Source organism: Bufo gargarizans, chromosome 3 (genome assembly GCF_014858855.1).
Source record: "Bufo gargarizans isolate SCDJY-AF-19 chromosome 3, ASM1485885v1, whole genome shotgun sequence".
Taxonomy (NCBI): Eukaryota; Metazoa; Chordata; class Amphibia; order Anura; family Bufonidae; genus Bufo; species Bufo gargarizans.
In genome coordinates, this window is record NC_058082.1 from 359,164,565 (window position 1) to 359,183,188 (window position 18,624).

At 44.6% G+C, this 18,624-nt stretch overlaps 1 protein-coding gene across 2 annotated transcripts in view; it reads right to left on the minus strand.

Annotated features, from left to right (window-relative positions):
• The window catches only part of EYA3 (EYA transcriptional coactivator and phosphatase 3), an 87,074-nt gene that overhangs the window by 42,873 nt on the left and 25,577 nt on the right, over positions 1-18,624 (minus strand). Inside the window, exons 2-5 of one of the 2 annotated variants that reach the window (XM_044287905.1) lie at positions 9,912-9,976; positions 3,794-3,837; positions 3,178-3,248; positions 440-506 (exon numbers count right to left, since the gene is read on the minus strand). In XM_044287905.1, coding sequence (XP_044143840.1) covers positions 440-506; positions 3,178-3,248; positions 3,794-3,837; positions 9,912-9,944 — 215 coding nt within the window. In that variant the 5' untranslated portion in view covers positions 9,945-9,976. Of the gene's footprint in view, positions 1-439; positions 510-3,177; positions 3,249-3,793; positions 3,838-9,911; positions 9,977-18,624 lie in introns of both variants that reach the window. The other variant, XM_044287904.1, reaches the window with a different exon arrangement.

The following is an 18,624-nucleotide window of genomic DNA, read 5'->3' on the forward strand; positions in this document are numbered from 1 at the left end:
AATCAAGACAGAAGAGGGTGGAAATGAGGTGGGCGAACGGAGCCTCTAGGAGCAGGTGCATCCCCCCCCCCCCCCCTGCTCCTAGAGGCTCATTTGCATATAATAAAAGTTAAAATTACACGAAAACGGGGGCATACTTAAATAAAAGAAATGCAGAGTTAAATTCAGGTGACATTTTCACATCTATAATGTCAGCCTGTTTAATAGCGAAAATTGGGGTGACAGAAACCCTTTAATTGTGGTGCAATGCTACAGAGAAGCTGTGGAGCTTTGGTTATGATTCATACTATTGGGTCGTGCAACAAATATTGAAAATTCAAAGCAATGAATATTAATAATCATTATTATTAAATCAAGAGTGAAGGCGATTGTCATGTTAAAATATAAAAAACACAAATATCATATTTGCTGAAATAGGTAGGTGTTAAAATAAGCTTACTTTGAAGAATACAGCTGGCTGGTGTAGTCACCAGGGGTGCGAGATATGTAGTCAGCACAGGGAAGGACTGCTAGAGAAAGGTAAAAATCCCAAATGAAATTTAATGCATGGTACACCGGCTACTGTAGCAATAAGACAGGCATACTTACCCCAAAAAATACATAAAAATATATAACAAAATAAAAATCACATAAAACATTTTTGAGAAATTTAAGAAAACTTTTACAATACATAAGGAACACAGAGGATGAATTTACATATCCATCAAGTTATTCTATATCATGTATGTAAAATGTATGAAAACGTAGTCCTATTTAAAATATACAGTATCGGTCTACTTTTGCACATGCATGCTCAGTTTGGAGCGTGCATGCCCAATGATCGCCAGCTGTTTTGGTGGTTTAGTACTTCTTGGTGAGACTTAAAAAGACTTGCAGCAGCCAATTTGAGGAGGCAGAGCTGCAGGTGGTGGGAGAAAACAGCAGCCTGAGCCAATCATGAAAAATGAGGCGTTTGCCAGACTACCTTAAAGTGTAACTGTAATTTTTATTTATTTGCTAGTTCATTAGAGCTAGGCATGTATACCCAAGTAAGTCTGTCAATGATAATTACCTTATAATAACAGCTCTCATTAATGTCCCCTGTCCCATTCAAGTGGTCCCTTAAAAGACAGTTGCTGTGGCTTGTCTGTCTTCCCTTTAGTATTAAAGGGCTTGTCCGGGTTCAGAGCTGAACCCGGACACCCCTCCATTTTCACCCAGGCAGCCCACCTGACATGAGCATCGGAGCAGTTAAATTGTGCAGGGCAAAGGAATTTTTTGGAGATCCGGTGACGTACCAGGGCTCTCCATGGGGCTGCCAGGAACCCCGGTGAGGTCACCGGCACTAATGGGTGGGATTTAGCGCTAGAGCAGAGCTAAAGCCCACCCATCAGAGCCGGTGACGTCACCGAACACACTGCCGGGCGGAAGTTTCCGCCAGACAGTGTATTATTGAAAACAAAAGAGCCCGTGCCCTGCGCGATTTAGCGCAGGGAAAGGAAGCGCATTGGAGCATGAGATGCTCCGATGCTAGCCTCAGGAGGGCTGTCTGGGTGAAAATAAGGGTATGTCTGGGTTCAGCTCTGAATGCGGACAACCCATTTAACAGAAGACAGAGGAGCATTCCTGCCTCTCAGTAATCCAATCTGATTGGCTGGCAGGAAGCTGCTGGCTACAGCAAGTGTATATGGGAAGTGAAGGAAAGCAGTTTTGGCCTCAGAGAACTGGCAGTGGGGACATCTTGAGAAGATCCTCATATTGTAGAGGTTAAAACATCCGTAACTAAGGTTTAACTAACTTAAGGAAAACAGCGTTAGGTGAAGAAATTAAAGACTGCTGCAGCAACATATGCTAAAACAGTATTTTAATTTTTTTTTTAAACATGACAGTTACACTTTAAAGTCCCTAAAGTAAAACTAAACTGAAACCACAGAACACCACTCTGCCCTAGTGGAGCTGAGGTAAAACACAGCCAAGCAGCAAGATCTGAGGAAAATGTATAAAAATAAAAAAAAATATCCATTACCAGTAGTGTGTCACACACAATCAATGAGCTCCTGATTGGACAGTTGCTTTCTCAACAACATACAGTTTAGGGCTCATGCACACGACTGTATGTATTTTTCAGTCCGCAAAAAATACGGATGCGCATTCCGTATTTTGCAAAACAGAACAGCTGGCCCCTAATAGAACAGTCCTATCCTTCTCCGTAATGCGGACAATAATAGGGCATGTTCTATTTTTTTGCGGAACGGAAATACGGAAACAGAATGCACACGGAGTAACTTTTGTTTTTTGCGGACCCATTGAAATGAATGGTTTCGCATACGGTCCGCAAAAAAATGGAACGGACACAGAAAGAAAATACGTTTGTGTACATGAGCCCTTGTTCAACTTGGTGACCTTTAAGACCACGATGACAGAAAAATGGCCGTAGCACTTTAAAGAAGATCCTATAAAGTAATGCACTTTTGTATATTTTTACTACAGAAGACATTGCAGCAAGTGATTGATAGGAGAAGATCCATGCATAAAAGAGCCGTGACATTTATGCCAGATCAAATGACACAAGCAAATCCTGACAGAACCCAGGTCTCTGGAGCCCCACTACTCCCCCTCACTCCTGATTGACATTTCAATCTCCTCTCAACGTCATGCATCCCCGCTCTGAAATCTAGTGCAGCGCCCAGCCAGGCGGTATATTACCACCTGAGGAGGTCAGGCTGTACACTGCACCTTCATAAGGTTTCAGAGTGGAGGTACGTGATGTTTGGAGGGGAGGGAGATGTCAATCAGGAGCAAGGGGGGAGTTGGGCTCGGTTAGGAGAGGAGTGTCGGGGCTCTTGCTGTGCTATGGACCACCCAACATAGCACTTGCACTTTATTTGCACATAGGATCAAACGTTTTTTTCTGAGGCATGGAGCCACCAGCAGGGTGAAAAAAGCATGCTCTATGTTCATGTCCCCACTGGCAGCGGTTTAAAAGGTGAAAATGAGCCAACTTCACCTAAAACTGTAAAATAGTGTATAAAAGTGGGTCGAAGTTAGACTCGCTACTAAGAGTTGATGCTTAGATGAATTAAACATTTTTCTGTCTAAAAAAAAAAAAAAAAAAAAAAAAAAAAATTGCTGGAATTTCACTGATTATAGTTGGGGTTTTACATTCCATTTTACAGTAAGATTTTGGTTCATACTCACTTTCATTGGAAACTGAGTGGTTTGAAGGCAGTTCACCTTTCTGCGCGCTGCTTTCACTGTTACTCACTTGCCTTGAAAAAAATAATACAGAGATGACAATGAACAATTAGCATTTATTAGATAATTACATGTTCGGCAGACAGCAATGGTAACTGGGAAAGGGTAAGGCCATGTTCATATGGCGCTTGTAAACTAGAGTTCATAGCGCAGCCTTTGAGGTGTTCTCCCAAACCAGCATGAACGGGTTCCTGTATCGACACTTGTACCTACCTAATGTTCAGTGTATATGGCGCCTCTGGATGGACAAGAGCAAGGAGCGAGAATAATCAGTACAGCTTTCCCATAAAGCACTGATTCCAGCAGTTGAAATTACATTTAATATTAGCAAATCACTTTAAAAGTAGTTGTACAAACAGTCCACATAAAACCCAACAGAGACATATAATAAGGAAACCACCCTGTCCCCCCGATACATAAAAATCCATTGTGAATTCACAAAACAGAGGACCAAAAGCTGAAAAATTTCCAATATTAACCACAACTGAAAAAAAAAAAAAAAAAAACAGCAGCAGTGAGCGATAAAAGTAAAGATAAAGTCCCTTTCACATTTACTAACCTTATAGGTTCCTCTCCGGCATCCTGCATTTTGGCTTTTTTGACCTAATTAAAGAAAAAGAAAAAATTGAAAATATAAACTTCAATCTTCGTGAAAGTCTGCCCAGACGGCAGAGATTAAAGAAAATGTTGTACACACGGTTTTCACACAGAAGCGGTCATCTTGATTTTATTTTTGATAGAAAGCTTAAATTTTTTTCAAAAAAGTATCACCTTATATCAATTTTAAGATTCAGTATAGTTCTTCAGAAGCGTTTTTTATCACATGGCCAGGTATAGCATCTTTCCAGAAAACACTGAGTATCGGACGAGCTGCAAAAAAAAAATCTCTCCAGAAGGCAATGAGTGTCTATAGCTGCACACTGAAGGATGTGGCTTATAAGTAGTGTTGCTGGAGAGAAACTTGAGAACGATTATCAGTTAATCCACATCATCGCAAAGGAAATTTTCTCCCTAAATCCACAGATGTACAGTACAGTTTTTTTTTTTTATGCAATTACTGTCACAAGTTTGCTCATTTAATTAAAGGGGCTGTCTCACTTCAGTAAGTGGCATTTATCATGTAGAGAAAGTTAATACAAGCCACTTACTTGTATTGTGATTGTCCATGTTGCTTCCTTTGCTGGCTGGATTCATTTTTCCATCAGATTATACACTGCTCGTTTCCATGGTTACAGACCATCCTGCAATCCATCAGTGGTGGTCATGCTTGGACACTATAGGAAAAAGCGTCAGCCTCTCTGGTGGCGAGGACCATGGGAGCGCACATAGACTAGTGTTTTTTTTCTATATTGTGCAAGCACGGCCACCACTGATGGATTGCAGGGTGGTCTGTAACCATGGAAACGAGCAGTGTATAATGTGATGGGAAAATGAATCCAGTCAGCAAAGGAAGCAATATGGACACTTACTGAAGTGAGACAACCCCTTTAAGGTAACCTAGAAAATTGTCCTAATCAATGTGATCCCAAAATATACAACTGTAGGGTAAACAGTTGCAAATATTGGGGTCATATGCCCCGCCTGAAGAGATTTTCGAACACGCCGCTTTGCAATACAATGAAATTAAAAGCATCTACAGTATCTCACAAAAAAGTGAGTACACCCCTCACATTTGTGTAAATATTTTATTACATCTTTTCATGTGACAACACTGAAGATATGCCACTTTTACACAATGTAAAGTAGCCAGGGCTGCATGAGCGCTGCTGGCTGTGGGGAGCTACAGTTCATTGAGGGAACCATGAATGCCAACATGTACTATGACATACTGCAGCCGAGCCTGATCCCCCTTCCCTTCAGAAACTGGGCCGCAGGGAAGTATTCCAACATGATAACGACCCAAACACACCTCCAAAACAACCACTGTCCTGCTAAAGAAACTGAGGGTAAAAGGTGCTGGACTGGCCAAGCAGGTCTCCAGACCTAAACCCTATTGAACACTGTGGGGCCTCCTCAAACGGAAGGTGGAGGAGCGCAAGGTCTCTAACATCCACCAGCTCCATGATGTCATCATGGAGGAGTGGAAGAGGATTCCAGTGGAAACTTGTAAAACTGAAGTGAACTCCATGCCCAAGAGAGTTAAGGCAGTGCTGGAAAATAATGGTAGCCACACAAAATATTGACACTTTGGGCACAATTTGGCTATTTTCACTTAGGGTGTACTCACTTTTGTTGCCAGCGGTTTAGACATTAATGGCTGTGTGTTGAGTTATTTGGAGGGCACACCAAATTTACACTGTTATACAAGCTGTACACTGACTACTTTACATTGTATCAAAGTGTCAGATCTTCAGTGTTGTCACATGAAAAGATAATAAAAAAATTATTTATAAAATTATATGATAAAATATACAAAATGTGAGGGGTGTACTTAATTTTGAGACATACCGTAGATCAAAAAAGGTTGGATATTCGTTCAAAAAATACTAATCTACTGGTTGGTATGAGCTATTGGTTTGTAAAGTGACCATTTTCTTTTAAGGGATCAATTAGCAGGGTGACGGAAAGTATAGCATTGCAGACTATGCTGTTCATAAAAATAAAAACATATTCAAATGTTTTTTGGGGGTAAGAAAGTAAGAATGTGAACTGAGCCTCATTATATGTCTTGAGATAGTAAAACCTTTCTAAATTGCTATACACATTATAAAAGGAACCTCATTTTTTTTAACCACAATGTATAAAATGCAGTGTACATGTAACTTATCAACATGTAAAGTAACAAAATGTTATACAGTACAGACCAAAAGTTTGGACACACCTTCTCATTCAAAGAGTTTTCTTTATTTTCATGACTATGAAAATTGTAGATTCCCACTGAAGGCATCAAAACTATGAATTAACACATGTGGAATTATATACATAACAAAAAAGTGTGAAACTGAAAATATGTCATATTCTAGGTTCTTCAAAGTACCCACCTTTTGCTTTGATTACTGCTTTGCACACTCTTGGCATTCTCTTGATGAGCTTCAAGAGGTAGTCACCTGAAATGGTTTTCACTTCACAGGTGTGCCCTGTCAGGTTTAATAAATGGGATTTCTTGCCTTATAAATGGGGTTGGGACCATCAGTTGCGTTGTGGAGAAGTCAGGTGGATACACAGCTGATAGTCCTACTGAATAGACTGTTAGAATTTGTATTATGGCAAGAAAAACGAGTGGCCATCATTACTTTAAGAAATGAAGGTCAGTCCGAAAAATTGGGAAAACTTTAAAAGTGTCCTCAAGTGCAGTCACAAAAACCATCAAGCGCTACAAAGAAACTAGCTCACATGCGGACCGCCCCAGGAAAGGAAGACCAAGAGCCACCTCTGCTGCGGAGGATAAGTTCATCCGAGTCACCAGCCTCAGAAATCGCAGGTTAACAGCAGCTCAGATTAGAGACCAGGTCAATGCCACACAGAGTTCTAGCAGCAGACACATCTCTAGAACAACTGTTAAGAGGAGACTGTGTGAATCAGGCCTTCATGGTAGAATATCTGCTAGGAAACCACTGCTAAGGACAGGCAACAAGCAGAAGAGACTTGTTTGGGCTAAAGAACACAAGGAATGGACATTAGACCAGTGGAAATCTGTGCGTTGGTCTGATGAGTCCAAATTTAAGATCTTTGGTTCCAACCACCATGTCCTTGTGCGACGCAGAAAAGGTGAACGGATGGACTCTACATGCCTGGTTCCCACCGTGAAGCATGGAGGAGGAGGAGGTGTGATGGTGTGGGGGTGCTTTGCTGGTGACACTGTTGGGGATTTATTCAAAATTGAAGGCATACTGAACAAGCATGGCTACCACAGCATCTTGCAGCGGCATGCTATTCCATCCAGTTTGCGTTTAGTTTGACCATCATTTATTTTTCAACAGGACAATGACCCCAAACACACCTCCAGGCTGTGTAAGGGCTATTTGACCATGAAGGAGAGTGATGGGGTGCTGCGCCAGATGACCTGACCTCCACAGTCACCGGACCTGAACCCAATCGAGATGATTTGGGGTGAGCTGGACCGGAGAGTGAAGGCAAAAGGGCCAACAAGTGCTAAGCATCTCTGGGAACTCCTTCAAGACTGTTGGAAGACCATTTCAGGTGACTACCTCTTGAAGCTCATCAAGAGAATGCCAAGAGTGTGCACAGCAGTAATCAAAGCAAAAGGTGGCTACTTTGAAGAACCTAGAATATGACATATTTTCAGTTGTTTCACACTTTTTTGTTATGTATATAATTCCACATGTGTTAATTCATAGTGTTGATGCCTTCAGTGTGAATCTACAATTTTCATAGTCATGAAAATAAAGAAAACTCTTTGAATGAGAAGGTGTGTCCAAACTTTTGGTCTGTACTGTATGTTCTACAGCTGTAAAGTTATCTACTTCAAGGATCAGACAGCAAACAGACAAATAATTGAGCAATTGGAGTCCCTGGACTTTAGGCCTCTTGCACACGACCGTATGGTTTTGCAGTCCGTTTTTCACAAATCAGTTTTTCCGTTGTTTCAGTAGTGTTTCCGCTTCCGTTCAGTCTCGTTTGTGATCCGTTTTTTGCAGATCACATATGGAAATGGAAGCATAATGTTTAAAGAGGACCCGTCACCTGTTTTATGCTGTCCTAACTAAGGGCAACATAAATAAGTGACTGATTCTCTTAGCAAAATGCTGGGTCACTTTCTTTAATTGACCCAGTCAATCTGCCAACATCTTGTATTGAAAAGCTCCAGCTGATAATGAGGAATCCTATTTATGAGCTCCTGACTCTCTCCACCTACCTGCTGCTGATTGACAGTTATTTTCCATATGAATCAGCAGCAGGTGGGCAGGGGAGTGGATACAGCTCTGAATTAAATATACGCTTGACTCAATGACATCACGCTGGACTCAAATCAGCTCATTAGCATGCGGCATCTTAGTGTGTATATTATGAGGTAACCATCTGTCACACCAGTAAGTGAATACATCTAAGGTACTTTATGATTGTATATAATTAGCTAGATTATAATCAAATATCCACATGACAGGTTCCCTTTAAACAGTAAATACAGAAAAAAATTGGGCAGGGCATAACATTTTCAATAGATGGTTCTGAAAAAACTGAACGGAAACAGAAGGCATACGGATGCATTCTGTTTTTTTGCGGACCCATTGACTTGAATGGAGCCATGTATCGTTATTTTCGGGCAATAAAAGGACAAGTTCCATCTTTCAGTGGAACAGAAATAGGAAAATGGAATGCATATGGAGTACATTCCTTTTTTTTTTTTTTGCAAAACCATTGAAATGAATAGTTCCGCAAACGTAATCCTCAAAAACGGAATGTGTGCAAGAGGCCTTAAGGGGTTATTTTAACTGATTGATAGGTAATTGGCATCTGAGAGGTGGCGGTCTGACACCTGGGACCTCTGCCGATCTGCTGTTTGAGAAGGCAGTGGTGGTCACAGTAGAGCCACAGCCTTCTCCAGTCTTACCTAGGCCATGTGATGTTGTGTTCATCAGTCACATGGCCTAGGTACAGCTCATACCAATAAAAGTGAATGGGGCTGAGCTGCAATACCAAGTACAGCCGCCATACAATATACAGAGCTGTGCTTGGTGAGCTACGAGAAGGCTGCGGTGCTGCATATCATAAAAGATTTAACATGTCATAGAGACATTGGTGGGGGTCTGAGTGCTGAGAATATCACCGATTTCTAGAACGAGGACAGAGAAGCTCTTGCATAGCGTGTTCATTCTCCTCTATGAATTCTGGTGCCTTCTCAAACAGCTGATCGGTGGGGGTCCAGGTGTCACTCATTCATCAGGTGAAAGCATTGCTGCTGCAGACACCTAAATAATCCTTTCTGGACAGCAATCTGTGCTGTCTAAAGAGGGATCTGCTCCTCAGAAACAACGATTCTCAATGAGGACGAGTAATCGCAGCAGTAATTCCACATCCCCATACAGTGGAGATGAATGTAAAAGCATTAGATGCATGTAAATGCAGCTCTCACCTCCTTTGATAACAAGGCAGTTATTGGGAACAAACTCTTTGCTCCCGGTAATTGCCGGCTGGGTTGGCCCATGTAAAAGGGTCTTAAAGGGTGTAAAACACCAATTCATATACAAAAAGTGAAAACACTGAAACATGTTTTAAACAAAATAAAAAAGGTATAAAAAAATAAAGTCATCCACCACATGTGATGACTGTCAGCCTAAAAACTCGGTCTATTTATTTGGAACGTGCATTATGCAACAGCTATCTGACTGGGGTCATCTTTAGTCTTAAGTTACAAACTTCAACAACATTTACAGATTCTTCATTTAATTGTACAGGTTTTAGTGCAACCGATACATTTGAGGATCAATTGTTATAATGACAGAGGAGCCGAGCAGATAAAGGGAACATGTGCCCTCATGTGCCGGGGAGACTATGGGACATGACTGCATGTCTGTAAACAAAGAAAATGGACGGTGCAAAGATAGGATGAGAAGCTAAAAAAAACTAAACAAACAACTAAAATTAAGCTATATACCTTTTACTATAGCTCCAATAGCTTATTGTTTAAACTCACAACATACTGCATATGTCCTTGGCAGTAAAAGGGTTAAAAGCATGACGTCTATTCACGTACTACAAAGTAGAAAAATTGTTACCGGTTGTTCTGGCATTTCCTGTCCATTCTCCATGGCTGCAGTCTTCCTTAGGGGAATGAAGTCCTCTGTAAAATAAAACGGGAACTATTTAAGGGAGAAAGAAAAGTGAGCAAATCCCTTCATTTTTCAAACCTCAATATTTTAATTGATACTGTTCTTCAATGATATTAAAGGGCATCAATCAGCATATTTAGGCCTCCTGCACACGAACGTGTGCACCCCATGGTCGTGCTGCGGGCCACAATGCACGAACACCGTCCGCGGGGCAGCCACAGCAGATCGTGGACCTATTCACTTTAACGGGTCCGCGATCCGGCCGTTCCGCAAAAAGACAGGACATGTTCTATCTTTTTGCGGAATGGAAGTACGGGACGAAACCCCACGGAAACACTCTGTAGTGCGGTCCGCAATAGGGCGCACACGGTCGCGTGCAGGAGGCCTTATACCTATGAAACTGGCTGACCTGTTGCATGTGCATTTGGCAGCTGAAGTTTTCATATATGCAAATGAGCCTCTAGGAGCAACGGGGGCATTGCCTTTACACCTAAAGCAGGGATGGCCAACCTGAGGCTCTCCAGCTGTTGCAAAACTACAACTCTCAGCAGGCTGATAGCTGCCTACAGCAGGGCATAGTGGGAGTTGTAGTTTTACAACAGCTGGAGAGCCGCAGGTTGGCCACGCGTGACCTAGAGGCTCTGCCCTCTCTGCTGCTCTCTATACTTTGATTTACAGGGTCTGTGTGAAAATGTTTTCACTCCTTTGCCCTGTCAAAGCTGAGAAGGCATGGTAGTTAGGTCTCTATCACACGAGCAAGTATTCCGCGCGTGTGAAATGCGTGATGCGTATGCATTGCGCCCGCAATGGATCTGTGTACATGAGCGTTAGTTTTCACGCATCACTTGTGCGTTGCTGTAAATCGCAGCATGTTCTAAATTCCGCGATTTTCACGCAACGCTGGCCCCATCGAAGTGAATGGAACTGCGTGAAAATTGCATCGCATCTGCAAGCAAGTGCGGATGCAATGCATTTTTCATGGATGGTTGCTAAGAGATGTTGTTTGTATACCTTTAGGTTTTTTTTTATCACGAGCGTGCAACGCATTAAATCGCATTGCACCCGCGCGATAAAAACTCAAACTGAATGACTTTGCCTGCGAAATCGTGCATTTTTCACTGAACGCATTCGCAACGCATCCGGACACGCTCGTCTGCAAGGGGCCTTACAGAGAGAGCAGAGACTCTAGGTGTTACGGCAACGCCCCCGTTGCTCCTAGAGGCTCATTTGTATATATTAAAACATTTTTCTCAGCAATGCGGGCACATATGAACATGGAACCAACACAGATGCCTTCAGCTGCCAAGCGCACATGTAACAGGTCAGCCAGTGTCATAGGTACAAATCTGCTGACAGATGCTCTTTAATTGCTTTTTCTTTAGATCATGTTTACACGGCCAAAAAAAATCCTATGCCTTTCTGCTGTGGTTTTCCAGTTTGCATCCAATACTTCCCCCCCCCCCTCGCCTTTGTATAACCACCACAAAAAAGGGAAAGAGGACAAAAAATTCTAGTGTAATGTAGCCAGCTGACATCTGAGGTCGCCTAGACAGAGCACAGAGTATTTTGGGGAACGTACACATAATTTACAAATCACTAATCAGACCACACATGGAGTACTGTGTACAGTTCTGGGCTCCTGTGAACAAGGCAGACATAGGAGAGCTGGAGAGGGTCCAGAGGAGGGCAACTAAAGTAATAACTGGAATGGGGGGACTACAGTACCCTTTAAGATTATCAAAATTAGGGGAGATCTAACAACTATGTATAAATATATCAAGGGTCAGTACAGAGATCTCTCCCATCATCTATTTATCCTCAGGACGGTGACTGTGACGAGGGGACGAGGAGGTGGTGATGGTGAGTACAATAAAAGAGTTCAAGAGGGGCTTAGATGTATTTCTGGAGTGTAATATTATTACAGGTTATTCTGATTGCCCGATTAGAGTCAGGAAGGAATTTTTCCCCCTTTTCCTCGGCCACTCCATCCTCAATGCGCCTGCGCCGGGTGTAGATGTGACGCCATCGGCGCCGATTGAAGACAGGTACGGCCGCGACGCAGGCGGCAGATTTTGAATAAAAACAGGCAGGGCCAGCAGAGAACGATTCCGTTCCCTGGCCCTGTCAATGACAATGCGGAGAGGATCGGAGGATGCGGCTGCTACCAGCAAGTAGCCGTCCTACTTGCTGGTAGCAAGGTAATTTGCATATTTTAAAAGCATGTTTTTAACAAAATCTACAGGACCAAAATGATTAATTAGATCATGCAGCTATAAATCGCAGTGTAGGGATTATAAGGAAGCAAAAAAAAAAGGTTTAGTGGGGTGACAGAAGCCCTTTTAAATGGGAAAATTAGCTTCTATCTCACAGGAGTTTTTTGCCTTCCTCTGGATCAACTTGCAGGATAACAGGCCAAATGTCTGGATGGACAAATGTCTTTTTTCGGCTTTATAAACAACGTTAATCAATGGCCGGATCAGTTTCCTAAAACAATCTCTGTTCTTCCTCCTCCCCCCCAAAGCAAGCCTTCCCTGGTGCCGTTGCAGTCAGCTAAAACATATCGTAGATTGACTGACCTAAATACAGGGAATAAGCGTATACTAACCGAGAAGGTGCCGCAGGTCACTAGTCAGCATGAAGGAGGTCCGATCTGCAGGTTTCATGTTATAGAGAAGGAGGTGCTGAGCGGATATAAAGATTTTTATGGGATAGGATACGGTATAAAATCTATTTTCTTCATTGAAATTCCTGCCCATTTTCTGGTTAGGAGTCATGTGGGTGGTCCTGTTGGGTGACAGCTATCCGTGTACTGGGTATAGTTAGCTGCCAGTCACTGAGCAGGACCACCCACATGACTCACAGGATGAGCATAAATTTCAAAGAATAAAATACAAGTCATACTAGATATTTTCCCATAAAACTGTATATCAATCAGCTCAGCTCCTCCTGCTCTATACACATGCTGTCCACAGATTGCACTGCACTTCAAGTGCAGGTTTCCTTTAAATGGATATTCCCTTTCCACTTAATACAGGATGCTCATTGTTTGAGGAAGAGGCGACGTTATGCACCAATTCTGATCCCAGTTAAAGTTAAGTATAGTAGGCACATGGGTTAAATAGCTGTTGGTTGACCTCTATTCCCCCAAACCCACCACACACACACACATGTTCTCAATGGGGAGAGGGTAATAAGCCATTGCCAGACACCTCTGGAGAAGGCTCATCTAGAATAGGATTGGCCATGCTGAAATCTAACATGCCCGACCCTTCTCATAAATCTCAGGGGAGAGTCAGAACACATTTGATGGTCAGCCAGTACCACCAGTGTTTCCAGGGAACTAATCTAGTGCAGGTATTCAGTCAATTTAAAACGCAACTGATGTAAGAGCCAAGTGACACTGACTGTATCCGATGGTTGTGCGCATGAACGCTAAGGCCTAGTTGTCATGATCACTGATGGAAATCATTGACATGTGTAGAGATGAGCGAATCGAAGCTGACGAAGTGGAATTCGATCCGAATTTCAGGAAATTAGCCAGTGTGCTGAAGTGAGAAAATTTGACATTTTTGGGGTGTATTTATTTATTTATTTGATCTAACAATATGTCAGACAGAGAAGTGCCAGGCCCTGCACAGTGGAGTAGCAGAGACACAAATGTTTCTGGCGCAGGTAGAGGTCGTAGCAGAGTAAGGGGGTGTGGCAGCAGGGGTCGCATCTTGACCAGCAACCCAGCGGTTCTTGAATGGTTGACTCAGTCATCCACTTCTTCCCAAGTAACATCAGACACCCCCAGCCAAGAGTCGATTGGTTCCTTTGACACAACGCTTAGTTGGCATGGCCTGGGAGCAGGCCCTGTGCCGCCACCTGTCCTGAAGCTTCCTCTGTCATTTTCAGTTCCCTCAGTGTGAGAAGTATCATATGCCGTAGGCTTGGCTCCACTTTTCAGAGAGGACGAGCTACTGCCCAGCCAAGATCTGGGGGAGACATCTGCTGCTTCCTCTGCTAGGCGGGCAAGTAGTGATGAGGAGAGTGGTGTGGGAGCTCGTGTTGCGAGCGGTCAGGCTCCTGACCCAGAGACGGTTGAGGAGGATATCAGTGATGTACAGACAGTACTCGATGATTATGTAGCTGATCGCACTTGGGAGCCGGGTGACGAAGGGGCTTCATCATCATCGGGAGAAGAGGGTGGCAGCTTGCCCGTGAGCCAGCAAGTGGCCGGGAGTCAGCAGGGTGGCAGCAGTGGGAGGTCGGGAGCCAAACGTGCTTGGGGTAGACCATCCGCTTCTCAGGAGCCTACCCGCCGGGGAAGTAACAGTGCACGTAGGCAGCGGCGGTAGCAGTCAGTGTGGCAGTATTTTGTTAAGCCTCCAGAGGAGGTGAATATGGCCATATGTAGAACCTGTGGGCACTCTGCCGCAAGTGTGAAAGCCGGAATTCGACTTACCGGTAATTCAGTTTCCATGAGATCACCACGACGGCTACGAGGAGATTGACCTGACCTCTGTAGGGGCAGGAACAGAGAGAGGGTTTAAATCCCCCCCCCCCCCCCCTCCCACCACCAGCACCAGTGTGTCCAAAATTACAGAGACAAAAATAAGTGGTGAGAATCAAAGCATAACAAACAAGAGGGTATTACTTCATAACCTCCCAAGAAAACTTAAAGAGGGGTAGGGAAAATGCATGCCGTCGTGGTGATCTCGTGGAAACTGAATTACCGGTAAGTCTAATTCCGGCTTTCCACCTCATCACCACGACGGCTACGAGGAGATATAAAAAATTATAGCCTAGGGGGGGGGGGGGACCGCCTGAAGGACCTTACGTCCAAAAGACAGGTCTGAACTGGATAGGTCTAACCTATAATGTTTAGTGAAGGTGTGGATGCTAGACCAGGTAGCAGCTTTACAGATATCATCAAGGGAAGCTCCTGCCCGCTCGGCTTGGGAGGAGGACATAGCTCGAGTAGAGTGGGCTCTCAGATTTGTGGGGCAAGGAAGGCCCTGAGACTCATAGGAAATGGAAATGGAATCCCTGATCCACCGAGCTAGGGAGGACCTGGAGGCTTTTAGACCCCTATTCTTACCTGAGAAAAGGACAAAAAGGTTATTGGATCTACGGAAACCTTTAGATACCTCGAGATATCGCAGGACTGAGCGTCTCACATCCAGAGAATGGAAGCTAGACTCCCTATCATTAGAGGGATTACTGCAGAAGGAAGGTAATACTATCTCCTGGCTACGGTGGAAGTCTGATACTACCTTAGGTAGAAACCCTGGATCTAATTTAAGGACAATTCGATCATCGGTGATACAGAGATAGGGTTCCTGAATGGATAGAGCCTGAATCTCGCCTAACCTTCTTGCGGAAGTGATGGCCACTAAAAAGGCTGTTTTTAGAAAAAGATGTTTGATAGAACAACTGGCCAAGGGCTCGAACGGGGCGAGGGTCAGGCCTGTGAGCACCGTATTGAGGTCCCAATTGGGGATCCTGGTTTTTAGTGAGGGACGAAGTCGAGAAGCAGCTCTCAAATCTCCTGATCCAGCGATGATTGGCTAGATCTTGGTCAAAAAAACAGGCTAGGGCCGAGACTTGTACCTTCAGGGTGGAAGGCCTGAGACCCAATTCAAGTCCCTGCTGGAGGAAATCTAAGATCATCTGGAAGTTGGGTGGTTCTAGATTTGGGGCAGGATTGCCGCTCCAGGAACAAAATCGCTTCCAGGTCTTCAAATATATTGAGAAGGTAACTTTCTTCCTACTTGCTTTAAGGGTAGAAATCACCTGATCAGAGAGCCCTTGGGATCTCAACCTCTGGACTTCAGGATCCAAGCAGATAATTTGAGGAAACTCGAGTTTGGGTGAAGTATCGGCCCTTGATGAAGAAGGTCCTTCCTGGAGGGAAGAGGCCATGGGTCCTCTATCGATAGGTTCTTTAAGGAAGGAAACCAGCTCCTTTTCGGCCAATAGGGAGCTATTAGGATCAGAGTTGAGTCTTCTAGGTTGAGCTTTTGGATTATCCTGGGAAGCAGAGGCAAGGGTGGGAATGCGTAGCAGAGATCCCAGTCCCAAGGAATCGTCAGCGCATCTAGGGCCCAAGGGTTGTCTCGAGGGTTCAATGAGCAAAACGTCGGCACCTTTGCGTTCTTCCTGGAGGCAAAACAGGTCCACCTGTGGGGTGCCCCACTTTTCCACCAGAGCCTGGAACACGTCCTGATTCAGAGACCACTCGGTATGGTCTATCAACTGGCGACTGAGATAGTCTGCCTCCACATTTAGTATCCCCTTCAAATGGATTGCGGAGATGGACCTCACGCGGGACTCTGCCCACTCGAAGATTTTTTTTGCGATGGACATCAACTTCTACGATCTCGTGCCTCCCTGATGAGAAAGGTATGCTACAGTCGTCGTATTGTCGGAAAGTATCTTTACGTGATGACCCACAAGGAGGACTTCTGCCGCCTTCAGAGCCTTTCGGACCGCTTCCAGCTCCCTGTAATTGGAAGATTGGGAGCGGGTTGTCGGAATCCAGGAGCCCTGAAAGAAGTGATCTCCCACTTTCGCACCCCATCCTTTCTCGCTTGCATCCGTAAGGACTTGGATGTAGGGGGTCTTCTCCCAGGCGACTCCCAAGGACAGGTAGGCTGTGCATTTCCACCAGTTCAGGGAGACCTTCACCGCAGGGGGAATCAGAACCTTGTGGTTCAGTGAGGACTGTCGTCTGTCCCAAGATCTGAGGATCCATGACTGAAGGGATCGAAAGTGGGACTGGCTCCAGGGAACGGACGGGATGCAGGACAAAAGAAGGCCCAGGAGGCTCATGGCTTCCCTTATAGGACAAGACCTCCTGTTCTGAAACAGACGAATCTTCAGTTGGAGGCTCTTGATCTTGTCTGGTGGAAGAAAGGTACGTTGAGCCCGGGAATCCAGGATGACACCTAAAAACTGGATAGTGCTGGAAGGTATCAGATGTGACTTTTTCTGGTTCACCAACCATCCTAGATCCTGGGTGAGAGATAGGAAGGTTAGCAAGTCTGATCTCAGATCGTCCTCTGAATTCCCAACCAAGAGGAAGTCGTCCAGGTATGGAACAATTACTAGCCCCTTGTGTCTCAGGAAGGCTACCATCTCGACTACCAGCTTCGTAAAGATTCTGGGTGCAGATGATATCCCAAAGGGGAGGGCCGTAAACTGGAAGTGGTTGGTCACCCCCCTGCGATCCTGGATAGCAAATCTTAGGAACCTCTGGGATTCCGGATGAATTGGAGCGTGGTAGTAGGCGTCCTGAAGATTTTCTGAGCACATCAGGGCATTCTTCCCTATTAAGGGGATCAGGGATTTTAGGGATTCCATCCTGAACTTCCGGTAGGTTATGAATTTGTTCAAGGCTTTCAGGTTTATAATTGTACGGAAAGACCCCTCTTTCTTTTGTACGAGAAACAGATTTGAATAGAAGCCCTGTCCTAGTTGAGAAGGAGGGACCCGTACTATCACGTCCATAGCTAGAAGGCTCTGAATTCCCTGCAGAATTTTTATACGAATACTGGAGGAACTTGGATTTGTAATGATGAAGCGGTTTGGGGGAGATGAGGAAAGTTAGATTCGGTAACCGAATTTTATGATGTCTCGGACCCAGGGAATCGGGGAAATGGACTCCCACGGAGTCAGTGCTTGTCGGAGGACTTGTTTTGGGAGGAGGAGGGGTTACCTCTACCTCTGCCCCCTTTAGGATAGCTCCAACGCCCTGACTTTCCCTTATCCCTGAAGGGTTTATTCTGGCTAGAGGGGGCCCGAAAGGGATATTTTCCTTTTAAAGGATCTTTCCTCAGGGAAGCCCTTCTTCTTGTCCGCGGCCTTTTCTAGGATACGGTCCAAGACCGGGCCAAAGACATATTCCCCTGAAAACGGGATGGAGCATAGCTTCATCTTTGAGGTATTGTCGCCCGACCAGCTTTTCATCCACAGGGCGCGGCGGGCAGCGTTGGAAAAACCTGCATCCTTCGCAGCGAATCTAACAGATTCGGCCGAGGCATCTGCCATGAAGGCTGTGGCGGACTTCAATAAGAGGAGGGACCTAAGCAGCTCATCCCTGGGGGTATTATCTCTAATGTGAGTCTCTAACTCGTCAAGCCACAACCTCATGGACCTAGCAACCGAGGTGGCCGCGATGTTAGTTTTTAGATTGAACATGGCCGCTTCCCATGATTTCTTCAGGAGGCTATCCACCTTCCTATCCATGGGGTCACGCAGCTGTGAGGTATCTTCAAAGGGCAAGGCAGTCTTTTTATTAACTTTAGCGACCTGAATGTCCACTTTGGGAGTTTCATTGAAGATCTTCCCCTCATTAGAATCAAATAATAGCTGGTTTTTGAAGGATTTGGATACCCCCAACCGCTTCTCAGGGTTGGACCATTCGTCCAGAACCATGTCACGAATATTTTCATTAATTGGAAACACGCAGGTTCTCTTAACCCGGAGTCTCCCGAACATCTCATGTTGTATTGAGTGGGCTTTTGGGGTGTCTTCTATCCCCATCGTGGCCCGGACAGCCCTTAGAAGGTCTGGCATCTCATCAAGCGAGAAACAAAATTTCCTCTGACTCAGTAGTGTCAATATCAGAGGAAGCCTCCTCGTCTTCCCAGGCTCTAGATGAAGCATCCTCCCC